The sequence below is a fragment of the Oncorhynchus nerka genome, linkage group LG22 (assembly GCF_034236695.1).
Source record: "Oncorhynchus nerka isolate Pitt River linkage group LG22, Oner_Uvic_2.0, whole genome shotgun sequence".
Taxonomy (NCBI): Eukaryota; Metazoa; Chordata; class Actinopteri; order Salmoniformes; family Salmonidae; genus Oncorhynchus; species Oncorhynchus nerka.
In genome coordinates this window covers 89,804,323-89,830,827 of record NC_088417.1, presented here as the reverse complement: position 1 = coordinate 89,830,827, position 26,505 = coordinate 89,804,323, and the positions used below count along the sequence as shown (strand labels likewise).

At 39.7% G+C, this 26,505-nt stretch overlaps 1 protein-coding gene and 1 pseudogene across 1 annotated transcript in view; one reads left to right on the top strand and one right to left on the bottom strand.

Annotated features, from left to right (window-relative positions):
- Nucleotides 1-23,819, top strand: part of LOC135563905 (molybdopterin synthase catalytic subunit-like) — a 30,011-nt pseudogene extending 6,192 nt beyond the window's left edge.
- A 110-nt stretch (nt 23,820-23,929) lies between these two features.
- The window catches only part of LOC115125369 (integrin alpha-2-like), a 52,144-nt gene continuing 49,568 nt past the window's right edge, over nt 23,930-26,505 (bottom strand). Inside the window, exons 27-29 of the mRNA XM_065007554.1 lie at nt 26,387-26,476; nt 26,065-26,181; nt 23,930-25,460 (exon numbers count right to left, since the gene is read on the bottom strand). Of these exons, the coding sequence (XP_064863626.1) occupies nt 25,365-25,460; nt 26,065-26,181; nt 26,387-26,476 (303 nt within the window). The 3' untranslated portion in view covers nt 23,930-25,364. The remainder of the gene's footprint in view (nt 25,461-26,064; nt 26,182-26,386; nt 26,477-26,505) is intronic.

The following is a 26,505-nucleotide window of genomic DNA, read 5'->3' as shown; positions in this document are numbered from 1 at the left end:
TACCAACTGAGTTACAAACACCATGATCTACCAACTGAGTTACAAACACCATGATCTACCAACTGAGTTACAAACACCATGATCTACCAACTGAGTTACAAACACCATGATCTACCAACTGAGTTACAAACACCATGATCTACCAACTGAGTTACAAACACCATGATCTACCAACTGAGTTACAACACCATGATCTACCAACTGAGTTACAAACACCATGATCTACCAACTGAGTTACAAACACCATGATCTACCAACTGAGTTACAACACCATGCTCTACCAATTGAGTTACAAACACCATGATCTACCAACTGAGTTACAAACACCATGATCTACCAACTGAGTTACAAACACCATGATCTACCAACTGAGTTACAAACACCATGATCTACCAACTGAGTTACAAACACCATGATCTACCAACTGAGTTACAAACACCATGATCTACCAACTGAGTTACAAACACCATGCTCTACCAACTGAGTTACAAACACCATGCTCTACCAACTGAGTTACAAACACCATGATCTACCAACTGAGTTACAAACACCATGATCTACCAACTGAGTTACAACACCATGATCTACCAACTGAGTTACAAACACCATGATCTACCAACTGAGTTACAAACACCATGCTCTACCAACTGAGTTACAAACACCATGATCTACCAACTGAGTTACAACACCATGATCTACCAACTGAGTTACAAACACCATGATCTACCAACTGAGTTACAAACACCATTATCTACCAACTGAGTTACAACACCATGATCTACCAACTGAGTTACAAACACCATGATCTACCAACTGAGTTACAAACACCATGATCTACCAACTGAGTTACAAACACCATGATCTACCAACTGAGTTACAAACACCATGATCTACCAACTGAGTTACAAACACCATGATCTACCAACTGAGTTACAAACACCATGATCTACCAACTGAGTTACAAACACCATGATCTACCAACTGAGTTACAAACACCATGATCTACCAACTGAGTTACAAACACCATGATCTACCAACTGAGTTACAAGCACCATGATCTACCAACTGAGTTACAAACACCATGATCTACCAACTGAGTTACAAACACCATGATCTACCAACTGAGTTAAAAACACCATGATCTACCAGCTGAGTTACAACACCATGCTCTACCAAATGAGTTACAAACACCATGATCTACCAACTGAGTTACAAACACCATGATCTACCAACTGAGTTACAAACACCATGATCTACCAGCTGAGTTACAAACACCATGATCTACCAGCTGAGTTACAAACACCATGATCTACCAACTGAGTTACAAACACCATGATCTACCAACTGAGTTACAACACCATGCTCTACCAACTGAGTTACAAACACCATGCTCTACCAACTGAGTTACAAGCACCATGATCTACCAACTGAGTTACAAACACCATGATCTACCAACTGAGTTACAAACACCATGATCTACCAACTGAGTTACAAACACCATGCTCTACCAACTGAGTTACAAACACCATGATCTACCAACTGAGTTACAACACCATGATCTACCAACTGAGTTACAAACACCATGATCTACCAACTGAGTTACAAACACCATGATCTACCAACTGAGTTACAAACACCATGATCTACCAACTGAGTTACAAACACCATGATCTACCAACTGAGTTACAAACACCATGATCTACCAACTGAGTTACAAACACCATGATCTACCAACTGAGTTACAAACACCATGATCTACCAACTGAGTTACAAACACCATGATCTACCAACTGAGTTACAAACACCATGATCTACCAACTGAGTTACAAACACCATGATCTACCAACTGAGTTACAAACACCATGATCTACCAACTGAGTTACAACACCATGCTCTACCAACTGAGTTACAAACACCATGATCTACCAACTGAGTTACAAACACCATGATCTACCAACTGAGTTACAAACACCATGCTCTACCAACAGAGTTACAAACAACATGCTCTACCAACTGAGTTACAAACACCATGATCTACCAACTGAGTTACAAACACCATGATCTACCAACTGAGTTACAACACCATGCTCTACCAACTGAGTTACAAACACCATGCTCTACCAACTGAGTTACAAGCACTATGATCTACCAACTGAGTAACAAACACCATGATCTACCAACTGAGTTACAAACACCATGATATACCAACTGAGTTACAAGCACCATGATCTACCAACTGAGTTACAACACCATGATCTACCAACTGAGTTACAAACACCATGCTCTACCAACTGAGTTACAAACACCATGATCTACCAACTGAGTTACAACACCATGATCTACCAACTGAGTTACAAACACCATGATCTACCAACTGAGTTACAAACACCATGATCTACCAACTGAGTTACAAACACCATGATCTACCAACTGAGTTACAAACACCATGATCTACCAACTGAGTTACAAACACCATGATCTACCAACTGAGTTACAAACACCATGATCTACCAACTGAGTTACAAACACCATGATCTACCAACTGAGTTACAAACACCATGATCTACCAACTGAGGTACAAACACCATGATCTACCAACTGAGTTACAAGCACCATGATCTACCAAATGAGTTACAAACACCATGATCTACCAACTGAGTTACAAACACCATGATCTACCAACTGAGTTACAAACACCATGATCTACCAACTGAGTTACAAACACCATGCTCTACCAACTGAGTTACAAACACCATTATCTACCAACTGAGTTACAAACACCATGATCTACCAACTGAGTTACAAACACCATGATCTACCAACTGAGTTACAAACACCATGATCTACCAACTGAGTTACAAACACCATGATCTACCAACTGAGTTACAAACACCATGATCTACCAACTGAGTTACAAACACCATGATCTACCAACTGAGTTACAACACCATGATCTACCAACTGAGTTACAAACACCATGATCTACCAACTGAGTTACAAACACCATGATCTACCAACTGAGTTACAAACACCATGATCTACCAACTGAGTTACAAACACCATGATCTACCAACTGAGTTACAACACCATGCTCTACCAACTGAGTTACAAACACCATGATCTACCAACTGAGTTACAAACACCATGATCTACCAACTGAGTTACAAACACCATGATCTACCAACTGAGTTACAACACCATGCTCTACCAACTGAGTTACAAACACCATGCTCTACCAACTGAGTTACAAACACCATGATCTACCAACTGAGTTACAAACACCATGATCTACCAACTGAGTTACAAACACCATGATCTACCAACTGAGTTACAAACACCATGATCTACCAACTGAGTTACAAACACCATGCTCTACCAACTGAGTTACAAACACCATGATCTACCAACTGAGTTACAAACACCATGATCTACCAACTGAGTTACAAACACCATGATCTACCAACTGAGTTACAAACACCATGATCTACCAACTGAGTTACAAACACCATGATCTACCAACTGAGTTACAAACACCATGATCTACCAACTGAGTTACAAACACCATGATCTACCAACTGAGTTACAACACCATGATCTACCAACTGAGTTACAAACACCATGCTCTACCAACTGAGTTACAAACACCATGATCTACCAACTGAGTTACAACACCATGCTCTACCAACTGAGTTACAAACACCATTATCTACCAACTGAGTTACAACATCATGCTCTACCAATTGAGTTACAAACACCATGATCTACCAACTGAGTTACAAACACCATGATCTACCTACTGAGTTACAAACACCATGATCTACCAACTGAGTTACAAACACCATGATCTACCAACTGAGTTACAAGCACCATGATCTACCAACTGAGTTACAACACCATGATCTACCAACTGAGTTACAAACACCATGCTCTACCAACTGAGTTACAAACACCATGATCTACCAACTGAGTTACAAACACCATGATCTACCAACTGAGTTACAAACACCATGATCTACCAACTGAGTTACAACACCATGCTCTACCAACTGAGTTACAAACACCATGATCTACCAACTGAGTTACAAACACCATGATCTACCAACTGAGTTACAAACACCATGATCTACCAACTGAGTTACAAACACCATGCTCTACCAACTGAGTTACAAACACCATGCTCTACCAACTGAGTTACAAGCACCATGATCTACCAACTGAGTTACAAACACCATGATCTACCAACTGAGTTACAAACACCATGATCTACCAACTGAGTTACAAACACCATGATCTACCAACTGAGTTACAAACACCATGATCTACCAACTGAGTTACAAACACCATGCTCTACCAACTGAGTTACAAACACCATGATCTACCAACTGAGTTACAACACCATGATCTACCAACTGAGTTACAAACACCATGATCTACCAACTGAGTTACAAACACCATGATCTACCAACTGAGTTACAAACACCATGATCTACCAACTGAGTTACAAACACCATGATCTACCAACTGAGTTACAAGCACCATGATCTACCAACTGAGTTACAACACCATGATCTACCAACTGAGTTACAAACACCATGCTCTACCAACTGAGTTACAAACACCATGATCTACCAACTGAGTTACAACACCATGATCTACCAACTGAGTTACAAACACCATTATCTACCAACTGAGTTACAAACATCATGCTCTACCAACTGAGTTACAAACACCATGATCTACCAACTGAGTTACAAACACCATGATCTACCAACTGAGTTACAAACACCATGATCTACCAACTGAGTTACAAACACCATGATCTACCAACTGAGTTACAAACACCATGATCTACCAACTGAGTTACAAACACCATGATCTACCAACTGAGTTACAAACACCATGATCTACCAACTGAGGTACAAACACCATGATCTACCAACTGAGTTACAAGCACCATGATCTACCAAATGAGTTACAAACACCATGATCTACCAACTGAGTTACAAACACCATGATCTACCAACTGAGTTACAAACACCATGATCTACCAACTGAGTTACAAACACCATGCTCTACCAACTGAGTTACAAACACCATGATCTACCAACTGAGTAACAAACACCATGATCTACCAACTGAGTTACAAACACCATGATCTACCAACTGAGTTACAAACACCATGATCTACCAACTGAGTTACAAACACCATGATCTACCAACTGAGTTACAAACACCATGATCTACCAACTGAGTTACAAACACCATGATCTACCAACTGAGTTACAAACACCATGATCTACCAACTGAGTTACAAACACCATGATCTACCAACTGAGTTACAAACACCATGATCTACCAACTGAGTTACAAACACCATGATCTACCAACTGAGTTACAAACACCATGATCTACCAACTGAGTTACAAACACCATGATCTACCAACTGAGTTACAAACACCATGATCTACCAACTGAGTTACAAACACCATGATCTACCAACTGAGTTACAAACACCATGATCTACCAACTGAGTTACAAACACCATGATCTACCAACTGAGTTACAAACACCATGATCTACCAACTGAGTTACAAACACCATGATCTACCAACTGAGTTACAAACACCATGATCTACCAACTGAGTTACAAACACCATGATCTACCAACTGAGTTACAAACACCATGATCTACCAACTGAGTTACAAGCACCATGATCTACCAACTGAGTTACAAACACCATGATCTACCAACTGAGTTACAAACACCATGATCTACCAACTGAGTTACAAACACCATGATCTACCAACTGAGTTACAAACACCATGATCTACCAACTGAGTTACAAACACCATGCTCTACCAACTGAGTTACAAACACCATGATCTACCAACTGAGTTACAAACACCATGATCTACCAACTGAGTTACAAACACCATGATCTACCAACTGAGTTACAAACACCATGCTCTACCAACTGAGTTACAAACACCATGCTCTACCAACTGTGTTACAAACACCATCATCTACCAACTGAGTTACAAACACCATGATCTACCAACTGAGTTACAAACACCATGCTCTACCAACTGAGTTACAAACACCATGCTCTACCAACTGAGTTACAAGCACCATGATCTACCAACTGAGTTACAAACACCATGATCTACCAACTGAGTTACAAACACCATGCTCTACCAAACCAACTGAGTTACAAACACCATGCTCTACCAACTGAGTTACAAACACCATAATCTACCAACTGAGTTACAAACACCATGATCTACCAACTGAGTTACAAACACCATGATCTACCAACTGAGTTACAAACACCATGATCTACCAACTGAGTTACAAACACCATGATCTACCAACTGAGTTACAAACACCATGATCTACCAACTGAGTTACAAACACCATGCTCTACCAACTGAGTTACAAACACCATGATCTACCAACTGAGTAACAAACACCATGATCTACCAACTGAGTTACAACACCATGCTCTACCAACTGAGTTACAAACACCATGCTCTACCAACTGAGTTACAAACACCATGCTCTACCAACTGTGTTACAAACACCATCATCTACCAACTGAGTTACAAACACCATGATCTACCAACTGAGTTACAAACACCATGATCTACCAACTGAGTTACAAACACCATGATCTACCAACTGAGTTACAAGCACCATGATCTACCAACTGAGTTACAAACACCATGATCTACCAACTGAGTTACAAACACCATGCTCTACCAACTGAGTTACAAACACCATGATCTACCAACTGTGTTACAAACACCATCATCTACCAACTGAGTTACAAACACCATGATCTACCAACTGAGTTACAAACACCATGATCTACCAACTGAGTTACAAACACCATGATCTACCAACTGAGTTACAAACACCATGATCTACCAACTGAGTTACAAACACCATGATCTACCAACTGAGTTACAAACACCATGATCTACCAACTGAGTTACAAACACCATGATCTACCAACTGAGTTACAAGCACCATGATCTACCAACTGAGTGACAAACAACATGATCTACCAACTGAGTTACAAACACCATGATCTACCAACTGAGTTACAAACACCATGATCTACCAACTGAGGTACAAACACCATGATCTACCAACTGAGTTACAAACACCATGATCTACCAACTGAGTTACAAACACCATGATCTACACCATGATCTACCCAACTGAGTTACAAACACCATGATCTACCAACTGAGTTACAAACACCATGATCTACCAACTGAGTTACAAACACCATGATCTACCAACTGAGTTACAAACACCATGATCTACCAACTGAGTTACAAACACCATGATCTACCAACTGAGTTACAAACACCATGATCTACCAACTGAGTTACAAACACCATGATCTACCAACTGAGTTACAACACCATGCTCTACCAACTGAGTTACAAACACCATGATCTACCAACTGAGTTACAAACACCATGATCTACCAACTGAGTTACAAACACCATGATCTACCAACTGAGTTACAAACACCATGATCTACCAACTGAGTTACAAACACCATGATCTACCAACTGAGTTACAAACACCATGATCTACCAACTGAGTTACAACACCATGCTCTACCAACTGAGTTACAAACACCATGCTCTACCAACTGAGTTACAACACCATGATCTACCAACTGAGTTACAAACACCATGATCTACCAACTGAGTTACAACACCATGCTCTACCAACTGAGTTACAAACACCATGCTCTACCAACTGAGTTACAAACACCATGCTCTACCAACTGAGTTACAAACACCATGATCTACCAACTGAGTTACAAACACCATGATCTACCAACTGAGTTACAAACACCATGATCTACCAACTGAGTTACAAACACCATGATCTACCAACTGAGTTACAAACACCATGATCTACCAACTGAGTTACAAACACCATGCTCTACCAACTGAGTTACAAACACCATGATCTACCAACTGAGTTACAAACACCATGATCTACCAACTGAGTTACAAACACCATGATCTACCAACTGAGTTACAAACACCATGATCTACCAACTGAGTTACAAACACCATGCTCTACCAACTGAGTTACAAACACCATGATCTACCAACTGAGTTACAACACCATGATCTACCAACTGAGTTACAAACACCATGATCTACCAACTGAGTTACAAACACCATGATCTACTACCAACTGAGTTACAAACACCATGATCTACCAACTGAGTTACAAACACCATGATCTACCAACTGAGTTACAAACACCATGATCTACCAACTGAGTTACAAACACCATGATCTACCAACTGAGTTACAAACACCATGATCTACCAACTGAGTTACAAGCACCATGATCTACCAAATGAGTTACAAACACCATGATCTACCAACTGAGTTACAAACACCATGATCTACCAACTGAGTTACAAACACCATGATCTACCAACTGAGTTACAAACACCATGCTCTACCAACTGAGTTACAAACACCATGATCTACCAACTGAGTTACAACACCATGATCTACCAACTGAGTTACAAACACCATGATCTACCAACTGAGTTACAAACACCATGATCTACCAACTGAGTTACAAACACCATGATCTACCAACTGAGTTACAAACACCATGATCTACCAACTGAGTTACAAACACCATGCTCTACCAACTGAGTTACAAACACCATGTCTACCAACTGAGTTACAAACACCATGATCTACCAACTGAGTTACAAACACCATGATCTACCAACTGAGTTACAAACACCATGATCTACCAACTGAGTTACAAACACCATGATCTACCAACTGAGTTACAAACACCATGATCTACCAACTGAGTTACAAACACCATGATCTACCAACTGAGTTACAAACACCATGATCTACCAACTGAGTTACAAACACCATGATCTACCAACTGAGTTACAAACACCATGATCTACCAACTGAGTTACAAACACCATGATCTACCAACTGAGTTACAAACACCATGATCTACCAACTGAGTTACAAACACCATGATCTACCAACTGAGTTACAAACACCATGATCTACCAACTGAGTTACAAACACCATGATCTACCAACTGAGTTACAAACACCATGATCTACCAACTGAGTTACAAACACCATGATCTACCAACTGAGTTACAAACACCATGATCTACCAACTGAGTTACAAACACCATGATCTACCAACTGAGTTACAAACACCATGATCTACCAACTGAGTTACAACACCATGCTCTACCAACTGAGTTACAAACACCATGATCTACCAACTGAGTTACAAACACCATGATCTACCAACTGAGTTACAAACACCATGATCTACCAACTGAGTTACAAACACCATGATCTACCAACTGAGTTACAAACACCATGCTCTACCAACTGAGTTACAAACACCATGATCTACCAACTGAGTTACAAACACCATGATCTACCAACTGAGTAACAAACACCATGATCTACCAACTGAGTTACAAACACCATGATCTACCAACTGAGTTACAACACCATGATCTACCAACTGAGTTACAACACCATGATCTACCAACTGAGTTACAAACACCATGCTCTACCAACTGAGTTACAAACACCATGATCTACCAACTGAGTTACAAACACCATGATCTACCAACTGAGTTACAAACACCATGATCTACCAACTGAGTTACAAACACCATGATCTACCAACTGAGTTACAAACACCATGATCTACCAACTGAGTTACAAACACCATGATCTACCAACTGAGTTACAAACACCATGATCTACCAACTGAGTTACAAACACCATGATCTACCAACTGAGTTACAAACACCATGATCTACCAACTGAGTTACAAACACCATGATCTACCAACTGAGTTACAAACACCATGATCTACCAACTGAGTTACAAACACCATGATCTACCAACTGAGTTACAAACACCATGATCTACCAACTGAGTTACAAACACCATGATCTACCAACTGAGTTACAAACACCATGATCTACCAACTGAGTTACAAACACCATGATCTACCAACTGAGTTACAAACACCATGATCTACCAACTGAGTTACAAACACCATGATCTACCAACTGAGTTACAAACACCATGATCTACCAACTGAGTTACAAACACCATGATCTACCAACTGAGTTACAAACACCATGATCTACCAACTGAGTTACAAACACCATGATCTACCAACTGAGTTACAAACACCATGATCTACCAACTGAGTTACAAACACCATGATCTACCAACTGAGTTACAAACACCATGATCTACCAACTGAGTTACAACACCATGATCTACCAACTGAGTTACAAACACCATGCTCTACCAACTGAGTTACAAACACCATGATCTACCAACTGAGTTACAAACACCATGATCTACCAACTGAGTTACAAACACCATGATCTACCAACTGAGTTACAACACCATGCTCTACCAACTGAGTTACAAACACCATGATCTACCAACTGAGTTACAAACACCATGATCTACCAACTGAGTTACAAACACCATGATCTACCAACTGAGTTACAAACACCATGATCTACCAACTGAGTTACAAACACCATGCTCTACCAACTGAGTTACAAAGCACCATGATCTACCAACTGAGTTACAAACACCATGATCTACCAACTGAGTTACAAACACCATGATCTACCAACTGAGTTACAAACACCATGATCTACCAACTGAGTTACAAACACCATGCTCTACCAACTGAGTTACAAACACCATGCTCTACCAACTGAGTTACAAACACCATGATCTACCAACTGAGTTACAAACACCATGATCTACCAACTGAGTTACAAACACCATGATCTACCAACTGAGTTACAAACACCATGATCTACCAACTGAGTTACAAACACCATGATCTACCAACTGAGTTACAAACACCATGCTCTACCAACTGAGTTACAAACACCATGATCTACCAACTGAGTTACAAACACCATGATCTACCAACTGAGTTACAAACACCATGATCTACCAACTGAGTTACAAACACCATGCTCTACCAACTGAGTTACAAACACCATGATCTACCAACTGAGTTACAAACACCATGATCTACCAACTGAGTTACAAACACCATGATCTACCAACTGAGTTACAAACACCATGCTCTACCAACTGAGTTACAAACACCATGCTCTACCAACTGAGTTACAAATCACCATGATCTACCAACTGAGTTACAAACACCATGATCTACCAACTGAGTTACAAACACCATGATCTACCAACTGAGTTACAAACACCATGATCTACCAACTGAGTTACAAACACCATGATCTACCAACTGAGTTACAAACACCATGATCTACCAACTGAGTTACAAACACCATGATCTACCAACTGAGTTACAACACCATGATCTACCAACTGAGTTACAAACACCATGATCTACCAACTGAGTTACAAACACCATGATCTACCAACTGAGTTACAAACACCATGATCTACCAACTGAGTTACAAACACCATGATCTACCAACTGAGTTACAAACACCATGATCTACCAACTGAGTTACAAACACCATGATCTACCAACTGAGTTACAAACACCATGATCTACCAACTGAGTTACAAACACCATGATCTACCAACTGAGTTACAAACACCATGATCTACCAACTGAGTTACAAACACCATGATCTACCAACTGAGTTACAAACACCAACACCATGATCTACAAACACCATGATATACCAACTGAGTTACAAGCACCATGATCTACCAACTGAGTTACAACACCATGATCTACCAACTGAGTTACAAACACCATGCTCTACCAACTGAGTTACAAACACCATGATCTACCAACTGAGTTACAAACACCATGCTCTACCAACTGAGTTACAAACACCATGATCTACCAACTGAGTTACAAACACCATGATCTACCAACTGAGTTACAAACACCATGATCTACCAACTGAGTTACAAACACCATGATCTACCAACTGAGTTACAAACACCATGATCTACCAACTGAGTTACAAACACCATGATCTACCAACTGAGTTACAAACACCATGATCTACCAACTGAGTTACAAACACCATGATCTACCAACTGAGTTACAAACACCATGCTCTACCAACTGAGTTACAAACACCATGATCTACCAACTGAGTTACAAACACCATGATCTACCAACTGAGTTACAAACACCATGATCTACCAACTGAGTTACAACACCATGCTCTACCAACTGAGTTACAAACACCATGATCTACCAACTGAGTTACAAACACCATGCTCTACCAACTGAGTTACAAACACCATGATCTACCAACTGAGTTACAAACACCATGATCTACCAACTGAGTTACAAACACCATGATCTACCAACTGAGTTACAAACACCATGATCTACCAACTGAGTTACCAAAACAAACACCATGATCTACCAACTGAGTTACAAACACCATGATCTACCAACTGAGTTACAAACACCATGATCTACCAACTGAGTTACAAACACCATGATCTACCAACTGAGTTACAAACACCATGATCTACCAACTGAGTTACAAACACCATGATCTACCAACTGAGTTACAAACACCATGATCTACCAACTGAGTTACAAACACCATGATCTACCAACTGAGTTACAAGCACCATGATCTACCAACTGAGTTACAAACACCATGATCTACCAACTGAGTTACAAACACCATGATCTACCAACTGAGTTACAAACACCATGATCTACCAACTGAGTTACAAACACCATGATCTACCAACTGAGTTACAAACACCATGATCTACCAACTGAGTTACAAACACCATGATCTACCAACTGAGTTACAAACACCATGATCTACCAACTGAGTTACAAACACCATGATCTACCAACTGAGTTACAAACACCATGATCTACCAACTGAGTTACAAACACCATGATCTACCAACTGAGTTACAAACACCATGATCTACCAACTGAGTTACAAACACCATGATCTACCAACTGAGTTACAAACACCATGCTCTACCAACTGAGTTACAAACACCATGATCTACCAACTGAGTTACAACACCATGATCTACCAACTGAGTTACAAACACCATGATCTACCAACTGAGTTACAAACACCATGATCTACCAACTGAGTTACAAACACCATGATCTACCAACTGAGTTACAAACACCATGATCTACCAACTGAGTTACAAACACCATGATCTACCAACTGAGTTACAAACACCATGATCTACCAACTGAGTTACAAACACCATGCTCTACCAACTGAGTTACAAACACCATGATCTACCAACTGAGTTACAAACACCATGATCTACCAACTGAGTTACAAACACCATGATCTACCAACTGAGTTACAAACACCATGATCTACCAACTGAGTTACAAACACCATGATCTACCAACTGAGTTACAAACACCATGCTCTACCAACTGAGTTACAAACACCATGATCTACCAACCATGATCTACCAACTGAGTTACAAACACCATGATCTACCAACTGAGTTACAAACACCATGATCTACCAACTGAGTTACAAACACCATGATCTACCAACTGAGTTACAAACACCATGATCTACCAACTGAGTTACAAACACCATGATCTACCAACTGAGTTACAACACCATGATCTACCAACTGAGTTACAAACACCATGATCTACCAACTGAGTTACAAACACCATGATCTACCAACTGAGTTACAAACACCATGATCTACCAACTGAGTTACAAACACCATGCTCTACCAACTGAGTTAAAACACCATGCTCTACCAACTGAGTTACAAACACCCCAATCTACCAACTGAGTTACAAACACCATGCTCTACCAACTGAGTTACAACACCATGCTCTACCAACTGAGTTACAAACACCATGATCTACCAACTGAGTTACAAACACCATGCTCTACCAACTGAGTTACAAGCACCATGATCTACCAAATGAGTTACAAACACCATGATCTACCAACTGAGTTACAAACACCATGATCTACCAACTGAGTTACAAACACCATGATCTACCAACTGAGTTACAAACACCATGATCTACCAACTGAGTTACAAACACCATGATCTACCAACTGAGTTACAAACACCATGATCTACCAACTGAGTTACAAACACCATGATCTACCAACTGAGTTACAAACACCATGATCTACCAACTGAGTTACAAACACCATGATCTACCAACTGAGTTACAAACACCATGATCTACCAACTGAGTTACAAACACCATGATCTACCAAATGAGTTACAAACACCATGATCTACCAACTGAGTTACAAACACCATGATCTACCAACTGAGTTACAAACACCATGATCTACCAACTGAGTTACAAACACCATGCTCTACCAACTGAGTTACAAACACCATGATCTACCAACTGAGTTACAAACACCATGATCTACCAACTGAGTTACAAACACCATGATCTACCAACTGAGTTACAAACACCATGATCTACCAACTGAGTTACAAACACCATGATCTACCAACTGAGTTACAACACCATGATCTACCAACTGAGTTACAAACACCATGATCTACCAACTGAGTTACAAACACCATGATCTACCAACTGAGTTACAAACACCATGATCTACCAACTGAGTTACAAACACCATGATCTACCAACTGAGTTACAAACACCATGATCTACCAACTGAGTTACAAACACCATGATCTACCAACTGAGTTACAAACACCATGATCTACCAACTGAGTTACAAACACCATGATCTACCAACTGAGTTACAAACACCATGATCTACCAACTGAGTTACAAACACCATGATCTACCAACTGAGTTACAAACACCATGCTCTACCAACTGAGTTACAAACACCATGATCTACCAACTGAGTTACAAACACCATGATCTACCAACTGAGTTACAAACACCATGATCTACCAACTGAGTTACAAACACCATGATCTACCAACTGAGTTACAAACACCATGATCTACCAACTGAGTTACAAACACCATGATCTACCAACTGAGTTACAAACACCATGATCTACCAACTGAGTTACAAACACCATGATCTACCAACTGAGTTACAAACACCATGATCTACCAACTGAGTTACAAACACCATGCTCTACCAACTGAGTTACAAACACCATGATCTACCAACTGAGTTACAAACACCATGATCTACCAACTGAGTTACAAACACCATGATCTACCAACTGAGTTACAAACACCATGATCTACCAACTGAGTTACAAACACCATGATCTACCAACTGAGTTACAACACCATGATCTACCAACTGACCAACTGAGTTACAAACACCATGATCTACCAACTGAGTTACAAACACCATGATCTACCAACTGAGTTACAAACACCATGATCTACCAACTGAGTTACAAACACCATGATCTACCAACTGAGTTACAAACACCATGATCTACCAACTGAGTTACAAACACCATGATCTACCAACTGAGTTACAAACACCATGATCTACCAACTGAGTTACAAACACCATGATCTACCAACTGAGTTACAAACACCATGATCTACCAACTGAGTTACAAACACCATGATCTACCAACTGAGTTACAAACACCATGATCTACCAACTGAGTTACAAACACCATGATCTACCAACTGAGTTACAAACACCATGATCTACCAACTGAGTTACAAACACCATGATCTACCAACTGAGTTACAAACACCATGATCTACCAACTGAGTTACAAACACCATGCTCTACCAACTGAGTTACAAACACCATGATCTACCAACTGAGTTACAAACACCATGATCTACCAACTGAGTTACAAACACCATGATCTACCAACTGAGTTACAAACACCATGATCTACCAACTGAGTTACAAACACCATGATCTACCAACTGAGTTACAAACACCATGATCTACCAACTGAGTTACAAACACCATGATCTACCAACTGAGTTACAAACACCATGATCTACCAACTGAGTTACAAACACCATGATCTACCAACTGAGTTACAAACACCATGATCTACCAACTGAGTTACAAACACCATGATCTACCAACTGAGTTACAAACACCATGATCTACCAACTGAGTTACAAACACCATGATCTACCAACTGAGTTACAAACACCATGATCTACCAACTGAGTTACAACACCATGCTCTACCAACTGAGTTACAAACACCATGCTCTACCAACTGAGTTACAAACACCATGATCTACCAACTGAGTTACAAACACCATGCTCTACCGAGTTACAACACCATGCTCTACCAACTGAGTTACAAACACCATGATCTACCAACTGAGTTACAAACACCATGATCTACCAACTGAGTTACAAACACCATGATCTACCAACTGAGTTACAAACACCATGATCTACCAACTGAGTTACAAACACCATGATCTACCAACTGAGTTACAAACACCATGATCTACCAACTGAGTTACAAACACCATGATCTACCAACCAACACCATGCTCTACCAACTGAGTTACAAACACCATGATCTACCAACTGAGTTACAAACACCATGATCTACCAACTGAGTTACAAACACCATGATCTACCAACTGAGTTACAAACACCATGCTCTACCAACTGAGTTACAAACACCATGATCTACCAACTGAGTTACAAACACCATGCTCTACCAACTGAGTTACAAGCACCATGATCTACCAAATGAGTTACAAACACCATGATCTACCAACTGAGTTACAAACACCATGATCTACCAACTGAGTTACAAACACCATGATCTACCAACTGAGTTACAAACACCATGCTCTACCAACTGAGTTACAACACCATGATCTACCAACTGAGTTACAAACACCATGATCTACCAACTGAGTTACAAACACCATGATCTACCAACTGAGTTACAACACCATGATCTACCAACTGAGTTACAAACACCATGATCTACCAACTGAGTTACAAACACCATGATCTACCAACTGAGTTACAAACACCATGATCTACCAACTGAGTTACAAACACCATGCTCTACCAACTGAGTTACAAACACCATGATCTACCAACTGAGTTACAAACACCATGATCTACCAACTGAGTTACAAACACCATGATCTACCAACTGAGTTACAAACACCATGCTCTACCAACTGAGTTACAAACACCATGATCTACCAACTGAGTTACAAACACCATGATCTACCAACTGAGTTACAAACACCATGATCTACCAACTGAGTTACAAACACCATGATCTACCAACTGAGTTACAAACACCATGATCTACCAACTGAGGTACAAACACCATGATCTACCAACTGAGTTACAAACACCATGATCTACCAACTGAGTTACAAACACCATGATCTACCAACTGAGTTACAAACACCATGATCTACCAACTGAGTTACAAACACCATGCTCTACCAACTGAGTTACAAACACCATGATCTACCAACTGAGTTACAAACACCATGATCTACCAACTGAGTTACAAACACCATGATCTACCAACTGAGTTACAAACACCATGATCTACCAACTGAGTTACAAACACCATGATCTACCAACTGAGTTACAACACCATGCTCTACCAACTGAGTTACAAACACCATGATCTACCAACTGAGTTACAACACCATGCTCTACCAACTGAGTTACAAACACCATGATCTACCAACTGAGTTACAAACACCATGATCTACCAACTGAGTTACAAACACCATGATCTACCAACTGAGTTACAAACACCATGATCTACCAACTGATTTACAAGCACCATGATCTACCAACTGAGTTACAAACACCATGATCTACCAACTGAGTTACAAGCACCATGATCTACCAACTGAGTTACAAACACCATGATCTACCAACTGTGTTACAAACACCATGATATACCAACTGAGTTACAAGCACCATGATCTACCAACTGAGTTACAACACCATGATCTACCAACTGAGTTACAAACACCATGCTCTACCAACTGAGTTACAAACACCATGATCTACCAACTGAGTTACAAACACCATGCTCTACCAACTGAGTTACAAACACCATGATCTACCAACTGAGTTACAAACACCATGATCTACCAACTGAGTTACAAACACCATGATCTACCAACTGAGTTACAAACACCATGATCTACCAACTGAGTTACAAACACCATGATCTACCAACTGAGTTACAAACACCATGATCTACCAACTGAGTTACAAACACCATGATCTACCAACTGAGTTACAACACCATGATCTACCAACTGAGTTACAAACACCATGATCTACCAACTGAGTTACAAACACCATGATCTACCAAATGAGTTACAAACACCATGATCTACCAACTGAGTTACAAACACCATGATCTACCAACTGAGTTATAAACACCATGATCTACCAACTGAGTTACAAACACCATGCTCTACCAACTGAGTTACAAACACCATGATCTACCAACTGAGTTACAACACCATGATCTACCAACTGAGTTACAAACACCATGATCTACCAACTGAGTTACAAACACCATGATCTACCAACTGAGTTACAAACACCATGATCTACCAACTGAGTTACAAACACCATGATCTACCAACTGAGTTACAAACACCATGTTCTACCAACTGAGTTACAAACACCATGATCTACCAATTGAGTTACAACACCATGCTCTACCAACTGAGTTAAAACACCATGCTCTACCAACTGAGTTAAAAACACCCCAATCTACCAACTGAGTTACAAACACCATGCTCTACCGAGTTACAACACCATGCTCTACCAACTGAGTTACAAACACCATGATCTACCAACTGAGTTACAAACACCATGCTCTACCAACTGAGTTACAAGCACCATGATCTACCAACTGAGTTACAAACACCATGATCTACCAACTGAGTTACAAACACCATGATCTACCAACTGAGTTACAAACACCATGATCTACCAACTGAGTTACAAACACCATGATCTACCAACTGAGTTACAAACACCATGATCTACCAATTGAGTTACAACACCATGCTCTACCAACTGAGTTAAAACACCATGCTCTACCAACTGAGTTACAAACACCCCAATCTACCAACTGAGTTACAAACACCATGCTCTACCAACTGAGTTACAACACCATGCTCTACCAACTGAGTTACAAACACCATGATCTACCAACTGAGTTACAAACACCATGATCTACCAACTGAGTTACAAACACCATGATCTACCAACTGAGTTACAAACACCATGATCTACCAACTGAGTTACAAACACCATGATCTACCAACTGAGTTACAAACACCATGATCTACCAACTGAGTTACAAACACCATGATCTACCAACTGAGTTACAAACACCATGATCTACCAACTGAGTTACAAACACCATGATCTACCAACTGAGTTACAAACACCATGATCTACCAAAGTTACAAACACCATGATCTACCAACTGAGTTACAAACACCATGATCTACCAACTGAGTTACAACACCATGATCTACCAACTGAGTTACAAACACCATGATCTACCAACTGAGTTACAAACACCATGATCTACCAACTGAGTTACAAACACCATGATCTACCAACTGAGTTACAAACACCATGATCTACCAACTGAGTTACAAACACCATGATCTACCAACTGAGTTACAAACACCATGATCTACCAACTGAGTTACAACACCATGATCTACCAACTGAGTTACAAACACCATGATCTACCAACTGAGTTACAAACAAACACCAGTTACAACACCATGATCTACCAACTGAGTTACAAACACCATGATCTACCAACTGAGTTACAAACACCATGATCTACCAACTGAGTTACAAACACCATGATCTACCAACTGAGTTACAAACACCATGATCTACCAACTGTTACAAACACCATGATCTACCAACTGAGTTACAAACACCATGATCTACCAACTGAGTTACAAACACCATGATCTACCAACTGAGTTACAAACACCATGATCTACCAACTGAGTTACAAACACCATGATCTACCAACTGAGTTACAAACACCATGATCTACCAACTGAGTTACAAACACCATGATCTACCAACTGAGTTACAAGCACCATGATCTACCAACTGAGTTACAAACACCATGATCTACCAACTGTGTTACAAACACCATGATATACCAACTGAGTTACAAGCACCATGATCTACCAACTGAGTTACAACACCATGATCTACCAACTGAGTTACAAACACCATGCTCTACCAACTGAGTTACAAACACCATGATCTACCAACTGAGTTACAAACACCATGCTCTACCAACTGAGTTACAAACACCATGATCTACCAACTGAGTTACAAACACCATGATCTACCAACTGAGTTACAAACACCATGATCTACCAACTGAGTTACAAACACCATGATCTACCAACTGAGTTACAAACACCATGATCTACCAACTGAGTTACAAACACCATGATCTACCAACTGAGTTACAAACACCATGATCTACCAACTGAGTTACAACACCATGATCTACCAACTGAGTTACAAACACCATGATCTACCAACTGAGTTACAAACACCATGATCTACCAACTGAGTTACAAACACCATGATCTACCAACTGAGTTACAAACACCATGATCTACCAACTGAGTTACAAACACCATGATCTACCAACTGAGTTACAAACACCATGATCTACCAACTGAGTTACAAACACCATGATCTACCAACTGAGTTACAAACACCATGATCTACCAACTGAGTTACAAACACCATGATCTACCAACTGAGTTACAAACACCATGATCTACCAACTGAGTTACAAACACCATGATCTACCAACTGAGTTACAAACACCATGATCTACCAACTGAGTTACAAGCACCATGATCTACCAAATGAGTTACAAACACCATGATCTACCAACTGAGTTACAAACACCATGATCTACCAACTGAGTTACAAACACCATGATCTACCAACAACATGCTCTACCAACTGAGTTACAAACACCATGATCTACCAACTGAGTTACAAACACCATGATCTACCAACTGAGTTACAAACACCATGATCTACCAACTGAGTTACAAACACCATGATCTACCAACTGAGTTACAAACACCATGATCTACCAACTGAGTTACAAACACCATGATCTACCAACTGAGTTACAAACACCATGATCTACCAACTGAGTTACAAACACCATGATCTACCAACTGAGTTACAACACCATGATCTACCAACTGAGTTACAAACACCATGATCTACCAACTGAGTTACAAACACCATGATCTACCAACTGAGTTACAAACACCATGATCTACCAACTGAGTTACAAACACCATGATCTACCAACTGAGTTACAAACACCATGATCTACCAACTGAGTTACAAACACCATGATCTACCAACTGAGTTACAAACACCATGATCTACCAACTGAGTTACAAACACCATGTTACAAACACCATGATATACCAACTGAGTTACAAGCACCATGATCTACCAACTGAGTTACAACACCATGATCTACCAACTGAGTTACAAACACCATGCTCTACCAACTGAGTTACAAACACCATGATCTACCAACTGAGTTACAAACACCATGATCTACCAACTGAGTTACAAACACCATGATCTACCAACTGAGTTACAAACACCATGATCTACCAACTGAGTTACAAACACCATGATCTACCAACTGAGTTACAAACACCATGATCTACCAACTGAGTTACAAACACCATGATCTACCAACTGAGTTACAAACACCATGATCTACCAACTGAGTTACAAACACCATGATCTACCAACTGAGTTACAAACACCATGATCTACCAACTGAGTTACAAACACCATGATCTACCAACTGAGTTACAAGCACCATGATCTACCAACTGAGTTACAAACACCATGATCTACCAACTGAGTTACAAACACCATGATCTACCAACTGAGTTACAAACACCATGATCTACCAACTGAGTTACAAACACCATGATCTACCAACTGAGTTACAAACACCATGATCTACCAACTGAGTTACAAACACCATGATCTACCAACTGAGTTACAAACACCATGATCTACCAACTGAGTTACAAACACCATGATCTACCAACTGAGTTACAAACACCATGATCTACCAACTGAGTTACAAACACCATGATCTACCAACTGAGTTACAACACCATGCTCTACCAACTGAGTTACAAACACCATGATCTACCAACTGAGTTACAAACACCATGATCTACCAACTGAGTTACAAACACCATGATCTACCAACTGAGTTACAACACCATGATCTACCAACTGAGTTACAAACACCATGCTCTACCAACTGAGTTACAAACACCATGATCTACCAACTGAGTTACAAACACCATGATCTACCAACTGAGTTACAAACACCATGATCTACCAACTGAGTTACAAACACCATGATCTACCAACTGAGTTACAAACACCATGATCTACCAACTGAGTTACAAGCACCATGATCTACCAACTGAGTTACAAACACCATGATCTACCAACTGAGTTACAAGCACCATGATCTACCAACTGAGGTACAAACACCATGATCTACCAACTGAGTTACAAACACCATGATCTACCAACTGAGTTACAAACACCATGATCTACCAACTGAGTTACAAACACCATGATCTACCAACTGAGTTACAAACACCATGATCTACCAACTGAGTTACAAACACCATGATCTACCAACTGAGTTACAAACACCATGATCTACCAACTGAGTTACAAACACCATGATCTACCAACTGAGTTACAAACACCATGATCTACCAACTGAGTTACAAACACCATGATCTACCAACTGAGTTACAAACACCATGATCTACCAACTGAGTTACAAACACCATGATCTACCAACTGAGTTACAAACACCATGATCTACCAACTGAGTTACAAACACCATGATCTACCAACTGAGTTACAAACACCACGATCTACCAACTGAGTTACAAACACCATGATCTACCAATTGAGTTACAACACCATGCTCTACCAACTGAGTACTATAGTAATAATTACATTTTTACTACACAGGTATAAGAGCAACTAAATGTAAAGTGTTTACAAAATGTATGTATGGTGTACTTTGCACAATGCTCTGCATAATGATCACAAGGCATAGGGTACTCATTAAGTTAGAGTTGCGTGAAACTAATCATTGTCAAGTGATAGTCACACGGCTCCAGAGCCTGTCTGAAGCCTATCTGACACAGTTTGAATTGTTGCATTATGCTGAATTCATATCCAAGTGAGAAGGTGGTATTTACCACATTGACTTGGAATAATCTAATTGGTAATTACTAGTGGGTAACTTCTATCATCCTGATCACAGACTTATCCTACATGCTGACCTCTGACAGGACCTACTAAAGAAATGACCTCTATAATATAATTTTTGGCAGTTTAATGTAACAACAAAACATTCAGTCATAAAAAGGTATCCATTAATATGTTTTTTTAACATTATAATTTGTTTAATATAATGATAGCTGTATTTTAAGGTTGATGCAGCTTGTTGGCCATTAGCCAATGTGTTCAAAGCACATGAATGCATCTTACGGCTATTTACGAATTCTCAACTGGTAATTACCACCTTCCACTTGGTTATGAACGCAGCATTAGTTCCACGGGAAGCTAATACTGGAGGATTTTTTCTGTATTTGGTAGAAGGTGTATGAAGCTGACGAGTCCTGTTGGAAAGAGAACAATGAGTGCCAGTGGACAGGACAGAGTTGAACTCTGACCTCATCTAGGAGCTTTTCTATGGCAAATATTAGATCACACACAGTACCAGTGAATCTAAAGCTGTCCCCAACAATACAAAAATGAAGTCATTCACACCTTTATGTACGTAAAGTTTTAATGAAATAAGATTCCCCATCAGCATATTTACAACACAAAATCAAAAGTTTCAATGAACACAATAACGTTGTCATTAAAAAAAATGAATGCTCGAAAATCGTAATGAAGGAAGTGGTATGTACCCTTTGAAAATACACCTGGAAAAATATCAGTGCAAAAATATATCTCATAAACCTTATCTCAGAGAGTTTAGTCTCTGCTACTGTCTGTATCCTACAATTAATTAGTTGCTGTTGTTTCTCTCAGTCATGATACAATGACTGTACAAAATAAACGGATTAACCGGTAAGTGCTTCTAATGCATTTTCACCATAGCTATGTAGGGAATAAGTTAAACACTTGTTTAAGTGTTATGTTTTATCTATTGATAATAAAGAATTTGAATGATACATATTTAATATAGAAACCACACAATAAATATACTTATTTTCTACACATTCAATAACTCTGCTTTGATTAATATCACAACATTTTTACAAACAGTACAATGAATCAAATGTTACATTAATCTGATCTGAATACAGTGTATATTCTAAAGACAGCATCTTCACAGTGTCTCCCAAGGCAGTTGTATGGCTGGGGTAATTATACAGCGTTGTCTCTGTAAAACAGTGACTGAGATACTCAAAGCCAGGAAGTACCTTCGTGAAAGTAGAAAAGATGGGTCTTTGATGTTCTGTTATTATTTTGATATTCAAGTAAATGTCTCTTTCACAAATAAGGATGCCTCGGCATCAACATAATGCCAAACCCCTCCCATTGCAATGTAAAGCACCGAGAACGCCATATGCTAGCTATGCTATGATATGATAGCGTCCATAAGCTCTCATGTGTAAACTATTGTCTATATCCATTTGAAAGGCTGTTTACAGTATACTACTGTGCTTTTCAACAATTGATATCAATAATATCAATTGATATGACAAATTACTATACACAAGTTTCTTACTCAACAATAGGCCTCAACAATTCCGTGAACATATATAAAAAGGAAAACCAGTAACTGAAGTATGAATTCGTCCAGAAAAAATGCACTGTAGATAAATAACTTCCCTATGGAGGATCCAAGATGGCCGACATAACGGGGTCTTCGCTTGGAAGTGTTTGGTGGTGAGAGAATCATGTTACCTCCACTAATAAAATCTGTTGTCTCTTTGGTCCTAATCAAAACACACTCTCTAACACGCTCAAACTATGTGTTTCTGTTCACTCCAAGCAATCGTTCACTCCACAACCAAAACCATGTTAAAGCCACCACCCAAACAGCCCCTTCCACTAACAAGCCATTTGCTCAATATGTCAGTACAAATCATGTTTGTTCAGTTTGTGTGTGGTTGTGGTTGTGGTCTTTGGTCATTGTGTTCTCAGTCCGTTGGCACATTGTGGTTTCTAAGATGGGTTCTTTCCTGCGCCTGGTTCTCACGCTGCTGCATTCTCCTGCAGGCCCTCGGTCTCCGCCTGGTCTTCATCAGTGTTTTTCATCAGCTGCTGGTACTTTCTCCTGAAGAAACCAAACTGGAAGGAGAGACAGAGAGAGACAGAGCGAGAGTGAGACAGAGGGAGAGAAACAGAAGACGTGAAGGAAGAATAAGAGATGACGTAGGAGTATTTCATGTTTCACGTTTTTAATGACACATGCACAAGTACCGTGAAATGCCTTTCTTGCAAGCTCCAAACCCTACAATGCCATAATCAATATCAATGTAATACTAAAAATAACAAGGTAGAACACAAACACACGCTAAGCAATAAGAACACTACACAGTAAGAAGCTACGGTGCCCTCCATAATAATTGACAGTGAAGCATTTTTTTTTTTACATTTTGGCTCTATACTCCAAAAGTTTGGATTTGAAATCAAACAATGACCATGAGGTTAAAGTGCAGACAAATCCAAACCTTTGGCCAAAATTTTAAAAAATGCTTCACTGTCCCAATAATTACGGAGAGCGCTGTATATACAGGGTCAGTTCTAATACCATATTTACAATGTGGAGGGATACTGGCGTGATAGAGGTAAGGATAGCTGGTCTAGTTAGGATAGCTCAGAGCTTCTGTATTTTTCAGTAGTTCAGTATAAGAGAGTTTTACATCATAAAGTGCCAAAGACTGGCACATACCTTCCAAAGCAGGCCAATGACGAGAGCCAATAGAAGCAGGCCTCCAATCACACTGCCCACAATAACGCCTACAGGGATCTCCCCTTTCACCCCTGGTTTACTGATGGTGACGTCAACCTGCAGACAGGTCAGGAGACAGATGACAGTGTTCAGGAGAAGACGCGATGTTTCACACCAGCAGTCAGGCAATACAACGAGTGTAACTGTTAATATGCTGGTCATCTAAACACATTGAACTTGTACAAATGAACAAACTCTGCCTGGACATCAGAGATATAACATTAAAGTGTATTGAGAAGTATTTTATGTATTAGTACAGTACCGTCAGGTGCTTGTGAGAGATGACCAGCAGTTCAGGTTGGGAAGTCTCTATCTCTGTGCTCACAGTCAGCACAGTGGACTGGAATGAGGACTGATCAAAGACAACACAAGAGGAGGACT